The sequence below is a fragment of the Saimiri boliviensis genome, chromosome 4, assembly GCF_048565385.1.
Source record: "Saimiri boliviensis isolate mSaiBol1 chromosome 4, mSaiBol1.pri, whole genome shotgun sequence".
Lineage (NCBI taxonomy): Eukaryota > Metazoa > Chordata > Mammalia > Primates > Cebidae > Saimiri > Saimiri boliviensis.
In genome coordinates this window covers 34,421,221-34,440,392 of record NC_133452.1, presented here as the reverse complement: position 1 = coordinate 34,440,392, position 19,172 = coordinate 34,421,221, and the positions used below count along the sequence as shown (strand labels likewise).

The window sequence follows — 19,172 nt, the reverse complement described above, 5'->3', positions numbered from 1 at the left end:
CTCTTGTGTCTGTTTGCTGAGAATGATGGTTGAGTGAACGATATATGTCAGGTTCAACTGCCAAAAAACTTTATTGTGATTGTAATGATATGTACGTGAGATGTATTTGTAAAAAAAATCTATGTTGGTTCATGGAATCAAGAAGCAGTGAGATTATTCAGTTTAAGGGAAGAGCTAATGTCATATAACAAAACAAGTTTAATAAGCAATATACATGATAGTGCAGTGCTTATTAAACCTTTCTACCAAAGTACTGCTAACCTCAGAAGAATACCGACTGAAAACCCCCAAGGGTCTGATGACACAGACTAAAATACATGACATTTTTCTGGTCGCTCTGGCTGATAATACAGCTATATTCATTTTAATGTAAAAACATTTTAAATTATTTGCAAGTAAAAGGAATACTCCAGAAACACAGAACATCTTAATTTTGTGAACTCCAGTGATCTTGCAGCATAAATGTTTACCTCCCAGGTGGGCCTGATGACACTGTCAGTATCACAGTTAAAGAAATAAGTGCAGAGTGGAAACAGCACACCTAAAGTCACAAGTTCCTTGTCCCATCACTTAGGCTGTGACCTGGAGTCTACTTTAACCTCTCTGAGCCTCCTCAGTTTCCTTATCTGGAAAATGGCTATGATATTTGCCTTACATATTCCATAATGATGTTAGTGCCGGGACAAAAAAATGTGAACAATAAAGGATAATAAGCATAAAAAATAAAGTAGTATTTTATCCAGAGAGAGTGAAAATCAAAGTACATATGTAACACATATTCTTAAAAACATTTACCTTTTGAGAAGCTGGAGATTTTTCTATTTTAGTTTTTTCCTCGGGGCTTAAAAGAGGGGATCGCTCCTTTATCTCAGGAGGCAGTTCTTGATACAGTGCTGAAATTGAAAAAAGGAATTCATGTAACCAAATTGAGGAGCACTGTTCCATAGGGAAAAGACGATGGTAAGGGCATATATGAAATTAAAGAAATCAATATTCCATTCCTTGGTGTATCAGTAAGGTACCTAAAACTTGCTTGATATGGCAATTTGCAGTTTTACTCATTAGTTATCAAAAGAAGTATGATTGGAAAATTTTAATCATCAGGATTTCAGAAATGTAGAAGGTGGTGTTGCCACTTACTATGTGGTCAGACAGATGCCTATTTTATTTGATCTCAAAACACATTTACCGGGAACCTGCTAAATGCAAGGTTATCTGCTAGGAACTGCTGGAGAATATATGGAGATCATCAAAAGATAAGTCTTCACTAGTAAGGAACTTAAAATCTGGTCAGAGAAAGACATGTTCACAAGCAATTACAATATGAAATAAATGTGACGTTATTTGAAAGCGAAATAATTACAAAGACAAACTCTGATGTGGGGATGGAAAACGCTTAATGGAAGAAGTGGTAGGTGTAGCAGACTCTGAAGACCAGGTAGGATTTTATCAGGTAGAAGTATTCAGAAAAAATAATTTGGGGGCAGGGCGTGGTGGCTCATGCCAGCACTTTGGGAGGCTGAGGTAGGTGGATCACTTGAGGCCAAGAGTTTCAGACCAGCCTGGCCAACATGGTGAAACCGTCTCTACCCAAAAATGTAAAAATTAGCTGGGCATGGTGGCTTGTGCCTGTGGTCCCAGCTATGGGAGGCTGAGGCACAAGAACTGCTTGCACCTGGGAGGTGGAGGTTGCAGTGAGCTGAGATAGCACCACTGCACTCCAGCATGGGAGACAGAGCGAGACTCTGTCTCAAAAAAAGGGAAAGGATAATTTGGGAAGATAATATGAAATCAATAAGCATTAAGTTAGGACTATATATGATATTGAATCTATATACAGTGTTGAATTTAAGATTCGTTTAATCCAATATTCTATATAATCTATTGAATCTATATAGGGTATTAATCTAAACAGCTATGTGCAAATTTTAAAGGGTTAAAAAGAAAATCTATTTTGATTAAGAACAACTCTGAATTGAAAGAACTTGCTGAAATATACTTGATCAACATTGTACAACTAAGATTAAGAGATGTACTAACTGTCTTTATATATGGGGTGATTTTATTCCTGGGTTTCTTTAACTTGTATTTTAAGAGTGTTAGATGTGATAGGGAAGCTGATCATGTTGTTCTTTCCAGTGTGTTAAGATACAAAGAGAATAAATTATTTATAATAGTGGGAGTACAAATTTCTCTTACTGTGTTGTTCTCTTAGAGGACAGGCTCTCAATGGAATAGTGGGTAGAGATTCTGCTTGTATACTTCTTTAGATCATTTACTTTGCATAGTTGGCTTCAGATAAAGATCAGGGACAATTCATCCTACTATTTTTAGAGTAGAATATGCTACTGACAGTCATTTGTTTTCTCTAAGGCTAAAACTGGGCAATTGAGTTTTTTTGTTAAATTCAGGTAAAAAAGGAATAAAAGGGAAAGGGAACCCCTAATGAAGTGGAGAATTCAATCATTATAGACTTAGATTTTCTTTTCTTTTTTTTTTTCTTTCCTGTTTGATCTGGTCTTTACAAGGCTTTTTAAAGAAGCAGTGATTGATGCCAAAAGAAGACATAAATTTTCTGGGATACGATAAGGAATTATGGCAGTTGAGGATGTTCACTACTGAGACAAAGAATTAATTTCTGTATGTAGCCATCACTTATCACTGCAATATGCTTCAGAGGTTTGGCTTTGGTTATTATGGAAGAAGAACAAATTTATTAGTTTTTTTAAAAAAATTATTTTTCTAGAGATAGAGTCTTATTATATTGCCAAGGCTGGTCTCAAACTCTTGGCCTCAAGTGATCCTCCCTCTTCAGCCTTCTGAAGTGTTGGGATTACAGGCGTGAGCCGCTGTATCTAGCCTTATTAGCTTTTCAATTCGCTGTAGATCAAACATCTATATCCTCTCAAGATCTGCAAGCCTAAGAGGTTATTTTCGTAAACTAGATTCTAAAGTTAAAGCACGAATCCCACCCTGCCTAGAGATACACAAGTGAAAAAATTAAAAAAATATTTCCACTGGTATACGAAAAGAATAGTGGATTCTAATATCTTGTTAACATGAGGCATACTCCAGAGTGACTATGATTGTGCCGGCAGCTCTTGATTTAAAAACCTTGATTTAAACAGAAGCTACCCCTGTTTAAACTCAGCTGTTGACCCTGTGGGAGACCCAACAATGGGAAGAAGGAACTTGGCTATTTTAGATAATCTGGAAGTTAGAAGTGCTGAGTTTATGGAACTTACATGCTGTCTTACGCCTACATAGTAATTAACCTGTCCTAAAATTTCTTCCTTTCATACTGCCTCTTGTTTTTTCCATTATGCAACCTCTTCTAAACGCAAAAATATACCTCTAATAGCGTTTAAGAGTTACATGTCAAAATTAGCTGGGCATGGTAGCACACGCCTGTAGTTCCAGCACTCAGGAGGCTGAGATGGGAGGACTGATTGAGCCCAGAGGTCAAGGCTGCAGTGAGCCGTGACTGCACCACTGTACTCCAACCTGGGTGACAAAGTGAGACCTTGTCTTAAAAAAAAAAAAATGAGTTATATGTCATTTGTTACTTACAAGAAGATAACTAAAACAGCTACACAAAAGAAATTAAGAATTTTGTTATAGGAGTGAGAAGTGGTGTCATTTTTGAGACACACAGCACTTTTCAGGGGAGGAGTTTGCTGACTGGCAGATAAGCTGAGGAAGGGAGCTGCAATGAGACTTAGGGCCACTTGAGAGACTGAGGAGGGGAGCACTGGGAAGAACCTGGGTGCAGAGAGGGTCATAGGAAGGTGCCAAAGATAGAGAATTTTATCTAGGTTTAGCCCAGCTTAGCCCAGCATCCGGTAATCACGAAGGAAATTTTTCTTCCATTCCTTCATCTCTTTGGCTGTCAAAATTCAAAACTTAAGTTAGAATTTGTTTAGTAGTAGTTTTGAGTTAAACAGTTTTGTGGACTATCCTGAAAACCAACTATTATTTATAATAATTATTTCTTTGCAGAAACAAAAGACTTAAATATTCAAGACACAGATTGTTCTCAATTTCAAGGCTGCCTACACAACATTTTATTTTTTAAGATAGAATTTTGTACGTTTCCCAGGCTGGAGTGTAGTGGTGTGATCTTGGCTCAGTGCAACCTATGCCTTCCTGGTTCAAGCACTCTTGCCTCAGCCTCCTAAGTAGCTGGGATTACTGGAGCCTGCCATTACGCCTGGCTAATGTTTTGTGTTGTCAGGAGAGACAAGGTTTTGCCATGTTGGCTGGGCTGGTTTCGAACTCCTGACCTCAAGTGATCCACCTGCCTTGGCCTCCCAAAGTGCTAGGATCACAGGTGTGAGCCACTGCGCCTGGCCTGTTTGTACTACATTTTGAATCAAAACCACAATTTTGGTGCTTACAGAGAAAAGCTTACAGATGATATCCCTCAATTTCTTCATTTTACAGAAGGAAACTGGGGCATATCAGTGTAAGTTGTTGAGCTGGGGTTAGAAGTCAGTTTTCCTGAGTGTTGTGCTTTTCCTAGCATGCTATCAAGTTAGTAATTGTGGATAGGATGCATTCTTCTGAAGAAGCACTACTATACTTCTCCCCTTTAATGATAGTTTTAAAGTTATTATTTTCTGTTTTCAGGCTCTCTGTATTATTTCTGTTTTCACCTCTCAAGACCTGGTGGTGAGTCTACAGCTTTCAGAAACTCATATGTAGATTTTCTTCTCTAGCTCATTTTTTTTCCCCATAAATGAGGGCCAAATTTACTTGAGAATGAAACAATTTATTGTAGTTTTGTTTTTGCAGGTTACCAGCTAGGTCTGAGGTATACAAAGTAAAAGAACTGCAGTTGGGGAACTAGAGGCTCTTAAGATGCCAGTCAACTGAGGAGTCACTGTGGCAGGAGAAGAACTGACAGAACTGTGCATGAAGCAGGTGGCAGGGTCAAATGAGTTGAATAAGAAAGCTGGCAGCTAGAAGGGTATGGTCCCCTGGGATAAGAAGTCCATGAAACAAACATTTCAATCTCAGAATGTAGCAGCTTTCTAACATACTAGTGCCTCCTCTCTTTATTTTTTTTACATCATGGGAATGAAAAGCAATATCCATTGGCAAACACATGCAAAGGTTACAAAGACAGTAAATTAAAGACCAGAAAATGATAAAATCTTGGACTATCGGTTATACCATATTAGTAAACCAGGAAGGGAGCATAAAACTTACTTTCACTAGCCACATGATTAGCTGGAAAATAACCTTCCTGTCCCTTTCCTATGCTGCCATACCACCAGTCTTCATTATCTTTGAGAAACACTCGGATAATGTCTCCGCGATGGATGGTTAGTTCATCTGATCGATTCGCTGTGTAGTCATAAAGAGCCACTACCTAAGAGAGAGATAAGACCACCACAGCTTTATCACAACTGTACCACAGAGAAAACCCCCAACATTCACTTCCTCTTGCAGAAGAGCAGCTGAAACCAAAGCAGTACTTTGGTAAGTGTGAGGCTGTCTCAAGGTTTGCTAATGGGATGAGGGGTGGTGGGAACACAGCAGGAGAAGCAAGATAAAACACTGTGGGATTGAGAAATGGTTACGAGCATTCAATACACTAAGATTAGCTTCAAAATAGCAGATGTTAATTTTTTTAAGTGAATTACTTGTGAAGCAAATTTAAAAAGCTTGTACACCATTTACGTTTTTAGAATTGTTTGATACTACCTTTATGTCTCTATGCTAAGCAGATGCATCTGAAAAAAAATTATTCAGAAGGTCGAAAGTTTTACAAAAAGGAAAGCTCAATGGAACAATCTGATTTCATCGCTTGGTTTATTGTTAATGCCTCTTTTGAGATAAATTTCTCTATATACATATATATTTTTTGATGTTTTAGGCAACAACTTAAGCTTTCTACCTTTAAAAAGTATCCTTATGAGCTTTTTATTTGATACGAATTTAAGAGGAAAAGCCTTTTTATGAGAATCCCCTTCTTTGTGTTACAGTAATCATTAAATTTGATTTCCTTTTCTTTTGAAAACCCAAGTCGAAATGATATGGCAGTGGCTGCACAGGCATTTAAAAATCCTTTGCTGGCGCCGGGCGCGGTGGCTCAAGCCTGTAACCCCAGCACTTTGGGAGGCCAAGGCGGGTGGATCACGAGGTCAAGAGATCGAGACCATCCAGGCCAACATGGTGAAACCCCGTCTCTACTAAAAATACAAAAAATTAGCTGGGCATGGTGGCGTGTGCCTGTAATCCCAGCTACTCAGGAGGCTGAGGCAGGAGAATTGCCTGAACCCAGGAGGTGGAGGTTGCGGTGAGCCGAGATCACGCCATTGCACTCCAGCCTGGGTAACAAGAGCGAAACTCAAAAAAAAAAAAAAAAAAAATCCTTTGCTGGGCATGGTGGCTCACGCTCATGCCTGTAATCTCAGCACTTTGGGAGGCCGAAGCAGGATGATTGCTTGAAGCCAAGAGTTTGAGATTAGCCTGAGCAACAAAGCCAGAACCCCTATCACTCTACGAAAAAAAAAAAAAATTAGTTGGGTGTGGTAATGTGTGCCTACAGTGTTAGCCACTTAGGAGGCTGAGGTGGGAGGATCGCTTGAGTCCTGGGGTTTGGAGGCTGCAGTGAGCTATAACTGCACTACTATACTTCAGCCTGGGTAACACAGAAAGACCTTGTCCCCCCACTCAAAAAAAAAAAAAGAAAGAAAATTTAAAAAAAATCCTTTATGGTAGTTAAAAGGAGGAAGACCTCATTTCATTTTAGATTCAGATCTGATACACTGTATAAAGTAGGACATAATAACATCTTTACTAAGTAATACATTTAAGCTGTTTTACTCTCTACTTAAACAGTGTCTGAAAATGTATAGGTTATACAACTACATATGTAATGGAAAATTATACATATAGTTACATATATATAGTGTGTCTCAGTGTGCACAGCACATGTGAGAGTCCAGGGAAGAGAAACTAAGAGTCCAGTGTGGTGGGAAGCTGGCCTTGGATGTGAGAACTGAGATAGACGGGGAAGGAGAGGAGAAAATAGGGCTCAGATCATGCATGTTTAAAAAGTTCTGACTCAATAATATGGTCAATGAAAAGGCACAGACGGGTTTTAACCAGAGGATTCCAGTATAGCTCACATAACTTTCTGGTACCTTTTAATCCATTTAACAATATTTATTAACACATCAACCAGGCAAGTCTAACGAATGAGTTCAACTCATTCTGCTGTCACCATATAATGGCAGTAATGAGAATTCAATTCAAATGGCTCAAATGCAATGCCTATTGTACAGCTAGGCAGATTACCTAATTTACAACATGCAACGCGGGGTGTTATTTAAGGCTTATACATTTTTATAACTTTAGAAATTGATGTTAAACCACTTATGTAAAAGTAGAACTTTTAACTTTTCTCTTTGCTCTCCAAATTTCTCTTTTACCTGGTAGTATCATAATAGAAGAAGAAAGTGAAAATGTACTGAGTGCTTACCATGTTCTAGATAGCATGCTAGTTGTTGAGGTGTTATTTTGCTTTAATCCTTTGACAACTTGGTGAGGCCATGTATCCTTATTTCCATTTTACAAAAGAGAAATCTGATGTCCAGAGAAATTTAGAAACTTCCCTAAAGTCAACTAGTGACAGAACCAAGACTTAAACCCAGTCTCTCCTCTCTCCTCTCTCTCTCTCTCTCTCCTCTCTCTCTCTCTCTCCTCTCTCTCTCTCTCTCTCCTCTCTCTCTCTCTCTCCTTCCTTCCCTTCTTTTGTTTCTTTTTCCCTAGTTCCAGGAAACTCTGGGATGGTTTGCTCCTGTTGTTCCTTATCCTGGCTGTGGTACACTGAAACACCTCAACTTTAATGAGTCTTATGCAAATATGAGGTTAATGTATGCTTATTTGTCTGGAGCCCTAGGTGACTGTTGAGAAGGAGAGCAGGGGAAGATTCAGCTTAGGCAACAGAATCACTTAGGAAGTCCTACATCAGGCTGTGTCACTGCGTGGACCTTGGACAATCTGAAGCTTATCAAGCAAAGGTCGAAAAATTTTCCTGAATTTTACACATAGGGATGTCTTGATAAAAGAATCCCTTCAGAGGCACAGGGGTCTGAAAAGCCTCTGAGAGCCCACATTACACCTTTCCTATTACAGCACCTCCTGATTATTCTCTCCTTACAGAACCAAATATGGCACACCAATTTTGCATGATCCACTAGTACCTGTAAACATGTTCTGCAATCTGTGACTGTTACGGACTGAATTGTGTCACTCAAAATTCATAGGTTGGAGCCCTAGCTCCAGTGTGAATGTATTTGGAGATATGGCCTTTAAGGAGGTCATTAAGGTTAAACGAAGTCATATGGGTGAGGCCTGGATCCACAGGACTGGCATTTTTATAAGAGGAAGACACAGTGAGAAAGTAGACATCTGCAAGCCAGCATGAGAGGCTGCAGGAGAAACCGACTGTGCTAGCACCTTGATCTTGGTCTTCTAGCCTCCAGAATTGTATGAAAATAAGTTTCTTCCTTTAAAAAAAATTATTTCAATAGCTTTAGGGGAACAAGTGGTTTTTGGTTACATGGATGAATTGTACAGTGGTGAAGTCTGGGCTTTCAGTGTACCCTGTCATGCAAATAGTATACCTTGTATTCCACAGGTAATTTTTTTTTTTTTTTTTTTTTTTTTGAGACAAGAGTCTTGCTCTGTCACCCAGGCTGGAGTGCAGTGGTGCCATTTCGGCTCACTGTAACCTCTGCCTCCTGGGTTCAAGCTATTCTCCTACCTCAGCCTCCCGAATAACTGGGATTACAGGCACCTGCCATCATGCCTGGCTAATTTTTGTATTTTTAGTAGAGATTGGGTTTTACCATGTTGGCCAGGGTGGTCTTGAACTCCTGACCTCAGGTGATCTGCTTGCCTTAGCCCCCCAAAGTGCTGGGATTACAGATGTGAGTCACTGTGCCCAGCCCCCCAGAGGTACCTTTTCATTCTTCACCCCCCTCCCACCCTCCTTCCACTCTTCTGACTCTCCAATGTCCATTATACCTCTCTCTATACCTTTGTGTACCCATAGCTTAGCTCCTACTTTTAAGTGAGAACATGTGGTATTTGGTTTTCTGTTCCTAAATTACTTCACTTAGGATAACAGCCCTAGTCCCATCCAAGTTGCTGCAAAATACTTTATTTCATACTTTTTTTAAGTGGATGAGTAGCAGTCCACATACATACACATACCACATTGAGAAAATAGATACATTTCTGTAAAACCACTCAGTCTGTGGTATTTTGTTAGCGCAGTCCTAGGAGGCTCGTACACTTTTAAACCTGATGGTATCAGATGAACCACTTACTAAAACTACCAACGGGCAATGCCTCACTTGTATCCACTTCAGGTCCTCAGCAACTTACAGAAAACTATGTTCTATACTATTAAGCTGTCATCTCTGGAGGTAGAAATGTCTTTGTCATAAAAGTCTGCAACTAGCATCCTTGGAAAGGGATGACTGGTGAGGCTACATTCTCTAAAGAAAAGAAATTGTCTGAGTCTTTGCTATTGTAATGCCCATCGATGATAGACTGGACAGGGAAAATGTGGCACATATACACCATGGAATATTGCACAGCCATCAAAAACGATGAGTTCATGTCCTTTGTAGGGACATGGATGAACCTGGAAACCATCATTCTCAGCAAACTGACACAAGAGCAGAAAAATCAAACATTGCATGTTCTCACTCATAGGCGGGTGTTGAACAAGGAGAACATATGGACACAGGGAGGGGAGCACTACATACTGGGGTCTGTTAGGGAGAAATGGGGAGGGACAGTGGGGGGTGGGGAGTTGGGGAGAGATAGCATGGAGAGAAATGCCAGATAGAGGTGAAGGGAAGAAAGGCAGCAAATCATACTGCCATGCGTGTACCTATGCAACAATCTTGCATGTTCTTCACATGTACCCCAAAACCTAAAATGTAACAAAAAAATAATAAAATAAAAAAAAAGAAAAGAAGAGAAATTGTCTTTGGAGCATGCCATCATAATACCATTGTTGACATTTAAGTACAGGCAGACCTCATGTTATTGTATTTCACAGTATAGTGTATGTATTATGTTTTTGTCTGCAGGTCCTAGTTCATAACTCCCATATTCCTTGTTAGTTTTTTTTGTTTAATGGTGGGTATGTTAGGCCTTAGGGGCAGGCCTCAAAAAACAGAACATCTCTGACCTCCTCCTGTTCTCCTTTTACCTGCTCCAGGGTAGAACTCTAATCACCACTCCTGACTTTCTGACTGTAGGTCTTATAAAAAATTAGAGGGTCCTTTCCCCATCCTACCCTGGTGGAGGAAATGCTGATGTCACGAAGCTTCCCTAAAAACCTAAGATAAGTGGGTTTGGAGAGCTTCCAGATAGCTGAACAAATGGAGGTTCCAGGAGGGTGGTGCCCCAGGGAGGTCAGAGAAGCCCCTTCCCCCATAGGTTCCTCTACATATCTCTTCATCTGTTTCCTTTGTAACACCCCTTGTAATAAACCGGTAAATATAAGTGTGTTTCTCTGAGTTCCATGAGTTGCTCCAGCAAATTAAGTGACCTGAAAGAGGGGGTTGTGGGAACCCCAACTTGAAGCCAGTTGATCAAAAGTTCTGGAAGCCTGTACTTGTGACTGGTGCCTGGGCTGGGGGGCAGTCGTGGGGACTGAGCCCTCAACCTGTGGGATTTGACAGTCTCTTCAGGTAGGCAGTAGTGGAATTTATTTTTATTTTATTTTTTTGGAGATGGAATTTTGCTCTTGTTGCCCAGGTTGAAGTGCAATGGTGCAATCTCAGCTCACTGCAACCTCCGCCTCCTGGGTTCAAGAGATTCTCCCGACTCAGCCTCCAAGTAGCTGGGATTACAGGCATGCGCCATCATGCCCAGCTAATTTTGTATTTTTAGTAGAGATGGTGTTCACCATGTTGGTCAGGCTGGTCTCGAACTCCTGATCTCAGGCCTGCCTTGGCCTCCTAAAGTGCTGGGATTACAGGTGTGAGCCACCACACCTGGCCGAGAGTATTGGAATTTAACAGGAGTACATCTAGCTGGTCACGTAAGTCTTCTGTGTTAATTGTGGTGTGAGAGCACAGTGAAAACATGATTTGAAAGTTTTTCCCAAATAGGCAGTCACTGTGATTTATTATTATTTTTTTAAAATCAATTGAAGGTTTGTAGCAACCCTGCATTGAGCAAGTCTATCAAGGCCATTTTTTTCTTCCCAACAGCATGTGCTTACTTGTGTCTGTGTGTCATATTCTGGTAATTCTCACAACAGTTCAAACTTTTCCATTATTATATCTGTTACGGTGATCCACGATATCTATGATATCTGTTATGGTGATCTATGATAACATCTTTGATGTTATCACTGTAATTGTTTTGAGGTGCTATAAACCACAGCCATAGAAGACAATAAACTTAATTGATAAATGCTGTGTATGTTTTGATTGCTTCACCAACTAACCTCCACCCTCCTGCCCCTATCACCAGGTCTCTCTCCCCTTCTCCTTGGGCTTCCTATTCCCTGAGATACAATGGTATTGAAATTAGGCCAGTTAGTAACCCTATAATGCCACCTAAGTGTTCAAACCAAAAAAGAATTGCAAGTCTTTTATTTTAAATAAAAAACTAGAAATGATTAAGCTTAGTGAGGAAGAGATGTAGAAAGCTGATAGAGGCAAAAAACTGGCCTTTTGTGTGAAACAGTCAAGTTATGAATACAAAGGAAAAGTTCTTCAAGGAAATTAAAAGTGTTACTCCAGTGAACGTATGAATGATAAGAAAGCAAAACAGAATTACTGCTGATAGGAAGTTTTAGTGGTCTGGAAGATCAAACTAGCCACAACATTCTCTTAAGCCAAAGTCCAATTCAGGGCAAAGTCTTAACTCTCTTCAATTCTATGAAGGCTGAGAGGTGAGGAAGCTGCAGAAGAAAAGTTGGAAGCTGGTAGAGGTTGGTTCATGAGGTGTAAAGAAAGAAGCCATCTCTATAACATAAAAGTGCAAGGTGAAGTTGCAAGTGCTGAGGTACAAGCTGCAGCAAGTTATCCAGATCTAGCAAAGATCACTAGTGAAGGTGGCTATACTAAACCATAGATTTCCAACAGAGATGAAATGAACTTATATTGGAAGAAGATGCCATCTAGGACTTTCATAGCTAGAGAGGAGAAGTCAATGACCAGCTTAGAAACTTCAAAGAACAGGCTGACTCTCCTGTTAGGAACTAATACAGCTGGTGACTTCAAGTTGAAGCCAGTGTTCATTTGTCATTTCAAAAATTCTAGAGCCTTTAAGAATTATGTTAAATCTACTCTGCCTCTCCTCTATAAATGGAAGAATAAATCTAGATGATAGCACATCCATCTACAGCATGGTTTACTAAATATTTTAAGCCCTACTGCTTTGAGACGTTCTGCTCAGAAAAAAAGATTCCTTTCAAAATACTACTTCTCATTGACAATGTACCTTGTCTACCCAAGAGCTGTGATGGAGATGCACAAGGAGATAAATGCTGTTTTCATGCCAGCTACCCCCAAATCTATTCTGCAGCCCATGGATTGAGTAGTTTTGACTTTCAAGTTTTGTTATTTAGGAAATATATTTCATAAGTCCGTAGCTGACACAGATAGTTATTCCTCTGATGGATATGAGTAAGTAAGTTGAAAACCTGGAAAGGATTCACTACTCTAGATGACATTAAAAAGATTTGTGATTCACAGGAGGACATCAAATTGTCAACATTAATAGGAGTGTGGAAGAAGTTTATTCTGACCCTTATAGATGACTTTGAGGGCCTTAAGACTTCAGTGGAGGAAGTAACTACAGATTTGGTGGAAACAGCAAGAAAACTAGAATTAGAAGTGGAGCCTGAACACATGATTGAATTGCTTCAATCTCATGATAAAACAAATGAATGAAGAATTGTTTCTTATGAATGAGCAAAGAAAGTGGTTTCTTCAGATGGAATCTCCATCTGAAGATGCTGTGAATCTTGTTTAAAATAATAGAGGATTTAGAATATCACATAAATTTAGTTGATAAAGAAGAAGCAGGGTTTGAGAAAACTGAATCCAATTCTGAAAGTTTTACTTTGGGTAAAATGCTATCAGACAGCACTGCATACTACAGAGAAATCGTTTGTGAAAGAAGAGTCGATCAATGTGGCAAATTTCATTTTTGTCTTATTTTAGGAAATTGCCACAGTCACCACAACCTTCAGCAACCACCACTCTGATCAGTCGGCAGCCATCAACACTGAGGCAAGACCTGCCACCAGTAAAAAGATGAAGACTTGTTGAAGGCTGAGATGATCATTGGCATTGTTTAGCAGTCAAGTATTTTTTTAATTAAAGTATGTACACTGTTCTTTTAGACATGGTGCTACTACACACTTAAAAGACTACAGTAAACATAGTTTTAAACAGTTTTCTATGTACTGAGAAAGCCAAATTTGTGTGACTTGTTTTATTGTGATATTCACCTTATTGATATTCGCCTTAATGGTCTGGAACCAAACCAGCAATATCTTCAAGGTGTAACTGTACAGAATGGCTATGCAATGAGGAGTCAGTGTGGTTTCACATGCTATCATCTGTCCACATGCCGGCAGCCAAATCTAACCATTCAGTTAGGATTATTCTCTTAACATACTGAAGGACAAAAACAACGTGGCTCATGGGAATTTACTTGCATTTCAGCGTTTCTATCCATGCGCTCTGAACTTCTCATATGAATATCACTTACTGTTTTCTGATCATCATATTGTATGTAGTAAACTTCTTTGCTTGTTTAAATTTGGCAGTGGATTGTCAATAAATCATAACTTTCCCATGTCCAATTAGATTTTATTATCTCAATATTTTATAATAAATTAAAGCTCTATAAAGAAGTTGGGTGGCACAGTCATATCCAGAGGTTTGAAGGAACAGCCTGTTTTCTCCTCGTTCAGTCAGGTATCACTATAGAAATATCTTTCTTGACCATTCTTTTGATGAGTGTCTTTTATAACACACCATTTCTTGCACACTGTAGTTTGGAATCTGGTATTACAGAATATCTTCAGCAATATGATTCAAATCTTGAGCTAAAAGAGTAATTAAGATATCTTTCTGCCACAGAAGTTTAAAGACATGAGCTAGCATGTCCACGTTGGTAATGACAGGCCTATAAAATGAGATGTTTTGCAAAATCCACGTAGTCAAATTTTGACCGCTGTTCACATACTTGAAACAGAATTCTTCTTTTTCTCAAAGCTTGTTGGGTTGCTTGGGCATAATCATGGTCTCAGGACCACTGGACTGGCAAGTTTTGTTTTTTTTGACACTATTTTCAGTCTTTTCCAGCACTGCTGGAAAGCAGTGCTTTTCAGACACCATTTCTTGATTTAGGCAGAGTCTGCCAGGCTGTTGTAAGACCTTAGAATAATTATTTCTGTAGTATCTTTGAAGGGATTAAATATTATTATAGCTGTCTCTGAAGAAATCTCAAAGAGCCTTGGTACCATGAAACCAGTGTATTGAGAGAACACCAACCAGTAGAGTTCAGCAGCATAGCTGTTCCTTGGAGTTTTATCCATAATGCAATCCAATAATTGATATTCGTCATATCTCCAAGTCATCTGACAAGCTAAGCACTGAATAAACTCACACTCCTGAGCACTTTTTCTTTCAGCACTACTTCAACTGGGCCCATAACCATTTGGAAACTTCTCTGTGCCAGCCTATAAGCCAATGTGGCATCTGGATCCCACCCCTTTCTTTATGCTTTCTCCTTGACTAATCTGATTTCAGACTTTTGGCTTCCAGAACTGTGAGTAAATAAATATTTTATGTTTTAAATCCATCAAGTTTGTGGTAGTTTGCTCCAACAGCCCTAGGAAAGTCACAGACATGATTTTTAGTTTGGTGAATGCTGGATTTTCTTGTATTTCTTTAAAGAGTGTTGGACCTTGTTCTAGCATGCAATTACTTGCTATCAGTTTTCAGGTTTAGGTTTTGATAGAGCATATTCAGAGAAGACTTTAGGCTAAAGACTTTAACCCCTCTATCACAGTGTGACCTTTCTGATGACTCTACCTGATGCCCCATGTATTGGGAGTATTGAATAAAAATTACAAGCCATTGGACTAAACTCCTGAACTAGGCCCCAACAGACCTGACTAACAAAATGAAGTCACTGAGGCTGAAGTTCTATGTCATCAAACCAAAACTAGGTTGTCAATTCACCTTCTAAGAAATTGGGAGAGAGAGAGCCAATTTCCCGAATAGGCCACTTTTAATCTTCAACAAGTATGGTAATGAAACTCCCTTTGTTTTAATCCTGACAACAAAAAGTGACCTGAAGTTAACCAGTTATTTTTCTATTGTTCTGTTTTCCTCTTCCTGATATACAAGGAAAGTAACTTTTAAAAAACCAATCTGCTCTTTATTCTTTATTTCTTCCTCCATTCCTTCTCTGTCTATAAAACCAATCTCTTTTGCTCAGCTCACTGGAACATGTATTCTATTTTATGGAATAAAATGCTGTCCCATTCTGGCAAATAAGCCAATTAAGATCTTATAATTTATTGTAATTGTGTCTTCTGACAGGTTTATCCATTCTGGCTAGCAGAAATGTAAATTTCTGCCATCCTGTTGTTGTGCCTTCTACTCTCTGATGGTCCTTTTCTTATGGAGTTTTGCTCCACACGTGCAGATTAGCACTTGGCTGAAGATTCAGGGTACTTCTTAGGATTACTGGTACAGTTATTAGCATTTAATATAGAGCAAAATATAAAGTAACATTTTAGTAATTATTTAAAAAGTGAAATAAAATACTCTTTAAGAAAGATTCATTTCTCAATAATGTCAGAGAAGATAAAAAGTATTGGTAGAAAACCAAATTTAACAATAAATCCTGAATTGTAAAGAAGCACATTATTAAATATTCAAATGACTCCTTTACTAATAGTGACACTAAGACTATATTTTATTTCATAAGAGGAATAAAGAAACATATAGTCCTATTTGTAGCATCAGGTGGTAGAAACATACAGTCTCTCAGCATTAAATCCAGTGTCAACCCTAAAGATATTTATAAAAAAGAAATCAAGGTCCTATTATTTTTAACTGATCTTATCTGGATAATAGATTAAGAAAACAGAGATAAAGAAAGTAAATAACTGCACACAGTTTATTGCCTCTGTATCAGATAAATGATCTGTTCCCTCTGTATAATTCAAGTACAGGTGAAACTTAAACACTTAATCCAACAAGCATTTGAAAGTATTTAATTCCAAATATCTTCTGATAAAATAATGACTAAAGGTATTGGAAAGAATATCAAACTAGAAATCAAGAGAATGAGTTTCCAGTCCTGTGTAGGCCTCCAAGGTTAAAGTACTCAGATTATACATCTGTAAAGTAAGAGGTCTGGACAAGATAATATGTGGTATACCTTCCAGTTTTAAAATTTTACCAAACTAAGTGCTCAAATAATTATATCAAAAGAACAACATTCATACATTTTAAAGTAAATTGAAAATATTAATTTATGGGATAACATCATAGCTTGATTATCTGTGATCAAACATTAACTGGAAAACCTTTTGTCTGATTGCTGCAAAAGTATTAAGGAAAAGCCTCTTAGTAATAATTAGACAATAACAATAAAGCATTTCCTCAGAATTTACCAATTGAAAATACTTTTCTTATTCTCTGACAAATAGGGATGACTTTCCAAAATAGATTGAACTTGACCTTTGGGTTTCAAAAATAAAGCTATTTACATGTGAAAGCTCATTTTTATATAATGATTGGTGCTATAACTGAATGTGTGTGTCCCCTCAAATTCACAAGTTGAAGCCTAATCATCAGTGTGATGATGGGACCTTTGGGAGGTGATTAGGTCATGAAGGCAGGAATGAAATTAAAGTCCTTATGAAAGAAATCCCAGAGAGCCCTCTTCCACTTGTGAAGACACAGCAAGACAACGTCCTCTATGAACCAGGAAATACATCCTCATCAGACATCAAATCTGCCAGTCCCTTGAGCTTGGACTTCCCAGCCTCCAAAATGTCAGAAAACTTTAGTGATTTATACTCAGTCTATGATATTTTGTTACAGCAGCCCAACAGACTAAGACACAATTGCTATTAATTAAACCTTTTCTTACTGTGAATTACAATTCACATACTTCATTACAGGAAATAATCAGTGTTACACTGAAAAAGTTTCTAAAATACATCTTTTATTGGGTATTCCCTAAAAATAAATCAAGAGAATTTGCAGGCCTTTATACATTGGATTACAGATTTGTTAGCAAAGAAAAAAAGCATAGTGAATTTTCATTTTCCTTCTTGGGAGGGATAATCTGCTCACTCTAAAAAGAAAATTATGAATCACTAATTTAGATTAGAGTTCTCAAAATATAGTCCCACATCTGCAACAGCAACATTACCTGGAAACTTGTTAGAAATGTAAATTCTTGGGTCCTACTCCAAATTAAGTACACCATAAATTCTGGGGATGGGTTCAGTAATCTATGTTTTAGCAGGTCTTTCAGTAATTCTGATGTACATAAAGTTTAGTTAATACTTTATTTTAATGGCCTACTTTATAAAACATATATACTTATTTCTGCACATATCAAGTGTAACTAAATGGGTAAAAAACATAATTTAAAATATAAAGTTGAATCTTAGAATGTTACTGGTCAAACTTAAGGAAATTAACCTACTCTTCCTTTCCAGGTTATTAGCTTTACTTATTTTGCTATTTCCCACCTGTCCCACTGAAATGCTCACTAGCTCCAGATTTGGTCAATTTAACATCTACTTTGTCATTTTTTTTTCCAACAAGCTTATGCTCAAACTGCAACTAGGAGTCATAGTGTATAACTTTTAGGTTTCCTTAAAATCTCTTAAACATTAGCCAAATTTTAAAATAGAAAACCATGCAAACTTTAAAACTTGAATCTGTTCATCCAACAATGATTATCAGTTACCTATTATCAAATACTCTTACAGGCTAAGGAGAGCATATGAATAAAAAAAATAATTAAAAAAACCCCACCCTCAGAGAACTTCCATTATTTTGGATGTTACATTGTATTTGGTTTGGTACTCCTTTTAAAAAAAAACGGATACCTCTAACATTTGTACAAGTTACTCTTCTGTTTTTCTACTTTTACTTTGCTAATAAATAGTACCAAGGTGCATGTAGATATATAATATTAATATAACTATGCATGAATTATTTCAGAAAAGTAAAATGAATTTTAAAAAATTCTCTTAACAAACTGTAAGCTATAAGTAAATGTAAAATTACAATAGACACAGACAATATTTTTAAATGAGAATAAATCCAAGTATTTGCAAATAACATCCTACTCACAATTTACAGATATAGTTTCAGTAGTTATGAAACATTTTAGAAATATATAAACATCCAAATTTATAAATAGGCATACACTGTATAATGACATTTCAATCAATGATGTACTGCCTATATGACAGTGGTCCCATATGATTATAATGGAGCTGAAAAATTCCTATTGTCTACTGATGTTATAGCTGTCATAATGTCACAGCAGAACTAGTTTTTTTTTTTCCTTTTTTTTTTTTTTTTTTTTTTTTTTTAAATTTACACTGGCTCCATCTGCACAGAATTAGTTTTTAAATAAATGTTAGTAGCCTAGGCTGGGTGCAGTGGCTCATGCTTATAAATCCCAGCACTTTCAGAGGCCGAGGCAGGCAGATTGCTTGAGTCCAGGAGTTCAAGACAAGCCTAGGCAAGATGGTGAAACTGTGTCTCTACTAAAAATACAAAAATTATCCAGGCATGCTGGTGCATGCCTGTAGTCCCAGTTACTTGGGGGACTGAGGCAGGAGCATGGCTTACGCACTGGAAGTTGAGGCTACAGTGAGGAGATTGTGCCACTGCACTCCAGCCTGAATGACAAAGTGAGACCCTGTCCTTATAATAATCTCCTGTAACTTATGAGGTATTCTGTTTTTTAAACATCTCAAATAGATGTTTTAATTTTATTCAAACAAGGATTTTTAACTCATTAGCTCTAAAACAATCATACAGATTTCAGTTGGGTTTTCTCTCAGCATTGATGTTCACTTACTGTTATTATTTAATCATCTGATATATTATAGACAC

At 37.9% G+C, this 19,172-nt stretch overlaps 1 protein-coding gene across 10 annotated transcripts in view; it reads right to left on the bottom strand.

Annotated features, from left to right (window-relative positions):
• AHI1 (Abelson helper integration site 1) overlaps positions 1-19,172 on the bottom strand; it is a 226,017-nt gene that overhangs the window by 38,727 nt on the left and 168,118 nt on the right. For 9 of the 10 annotated variants that reach the window (XR_012517180.1, XM_074397418.1, XM_074397419.1 and 6 more), the window contains 2 exons: positions 5,212-5,374; positions 796-893 (listed from right to left, as the gene is read on the bottom strand). Coding sequence is in view for 8 of the 10 variants with exons in the window: in XM_074397418.1 (XP_074253519.1) it covers positions 796-893; positions 5,212-5,374 (261 nt within the window). In the remaining 2 variants the exon portion in view is untranslated. Of the gene's footprint in view, positions 1-795; positions 894-5,211; positions 5,375-19,172 lie in introns of those variants that run through there. The other variant, XM_074397425.1, reaches the window with a different exon arrangement.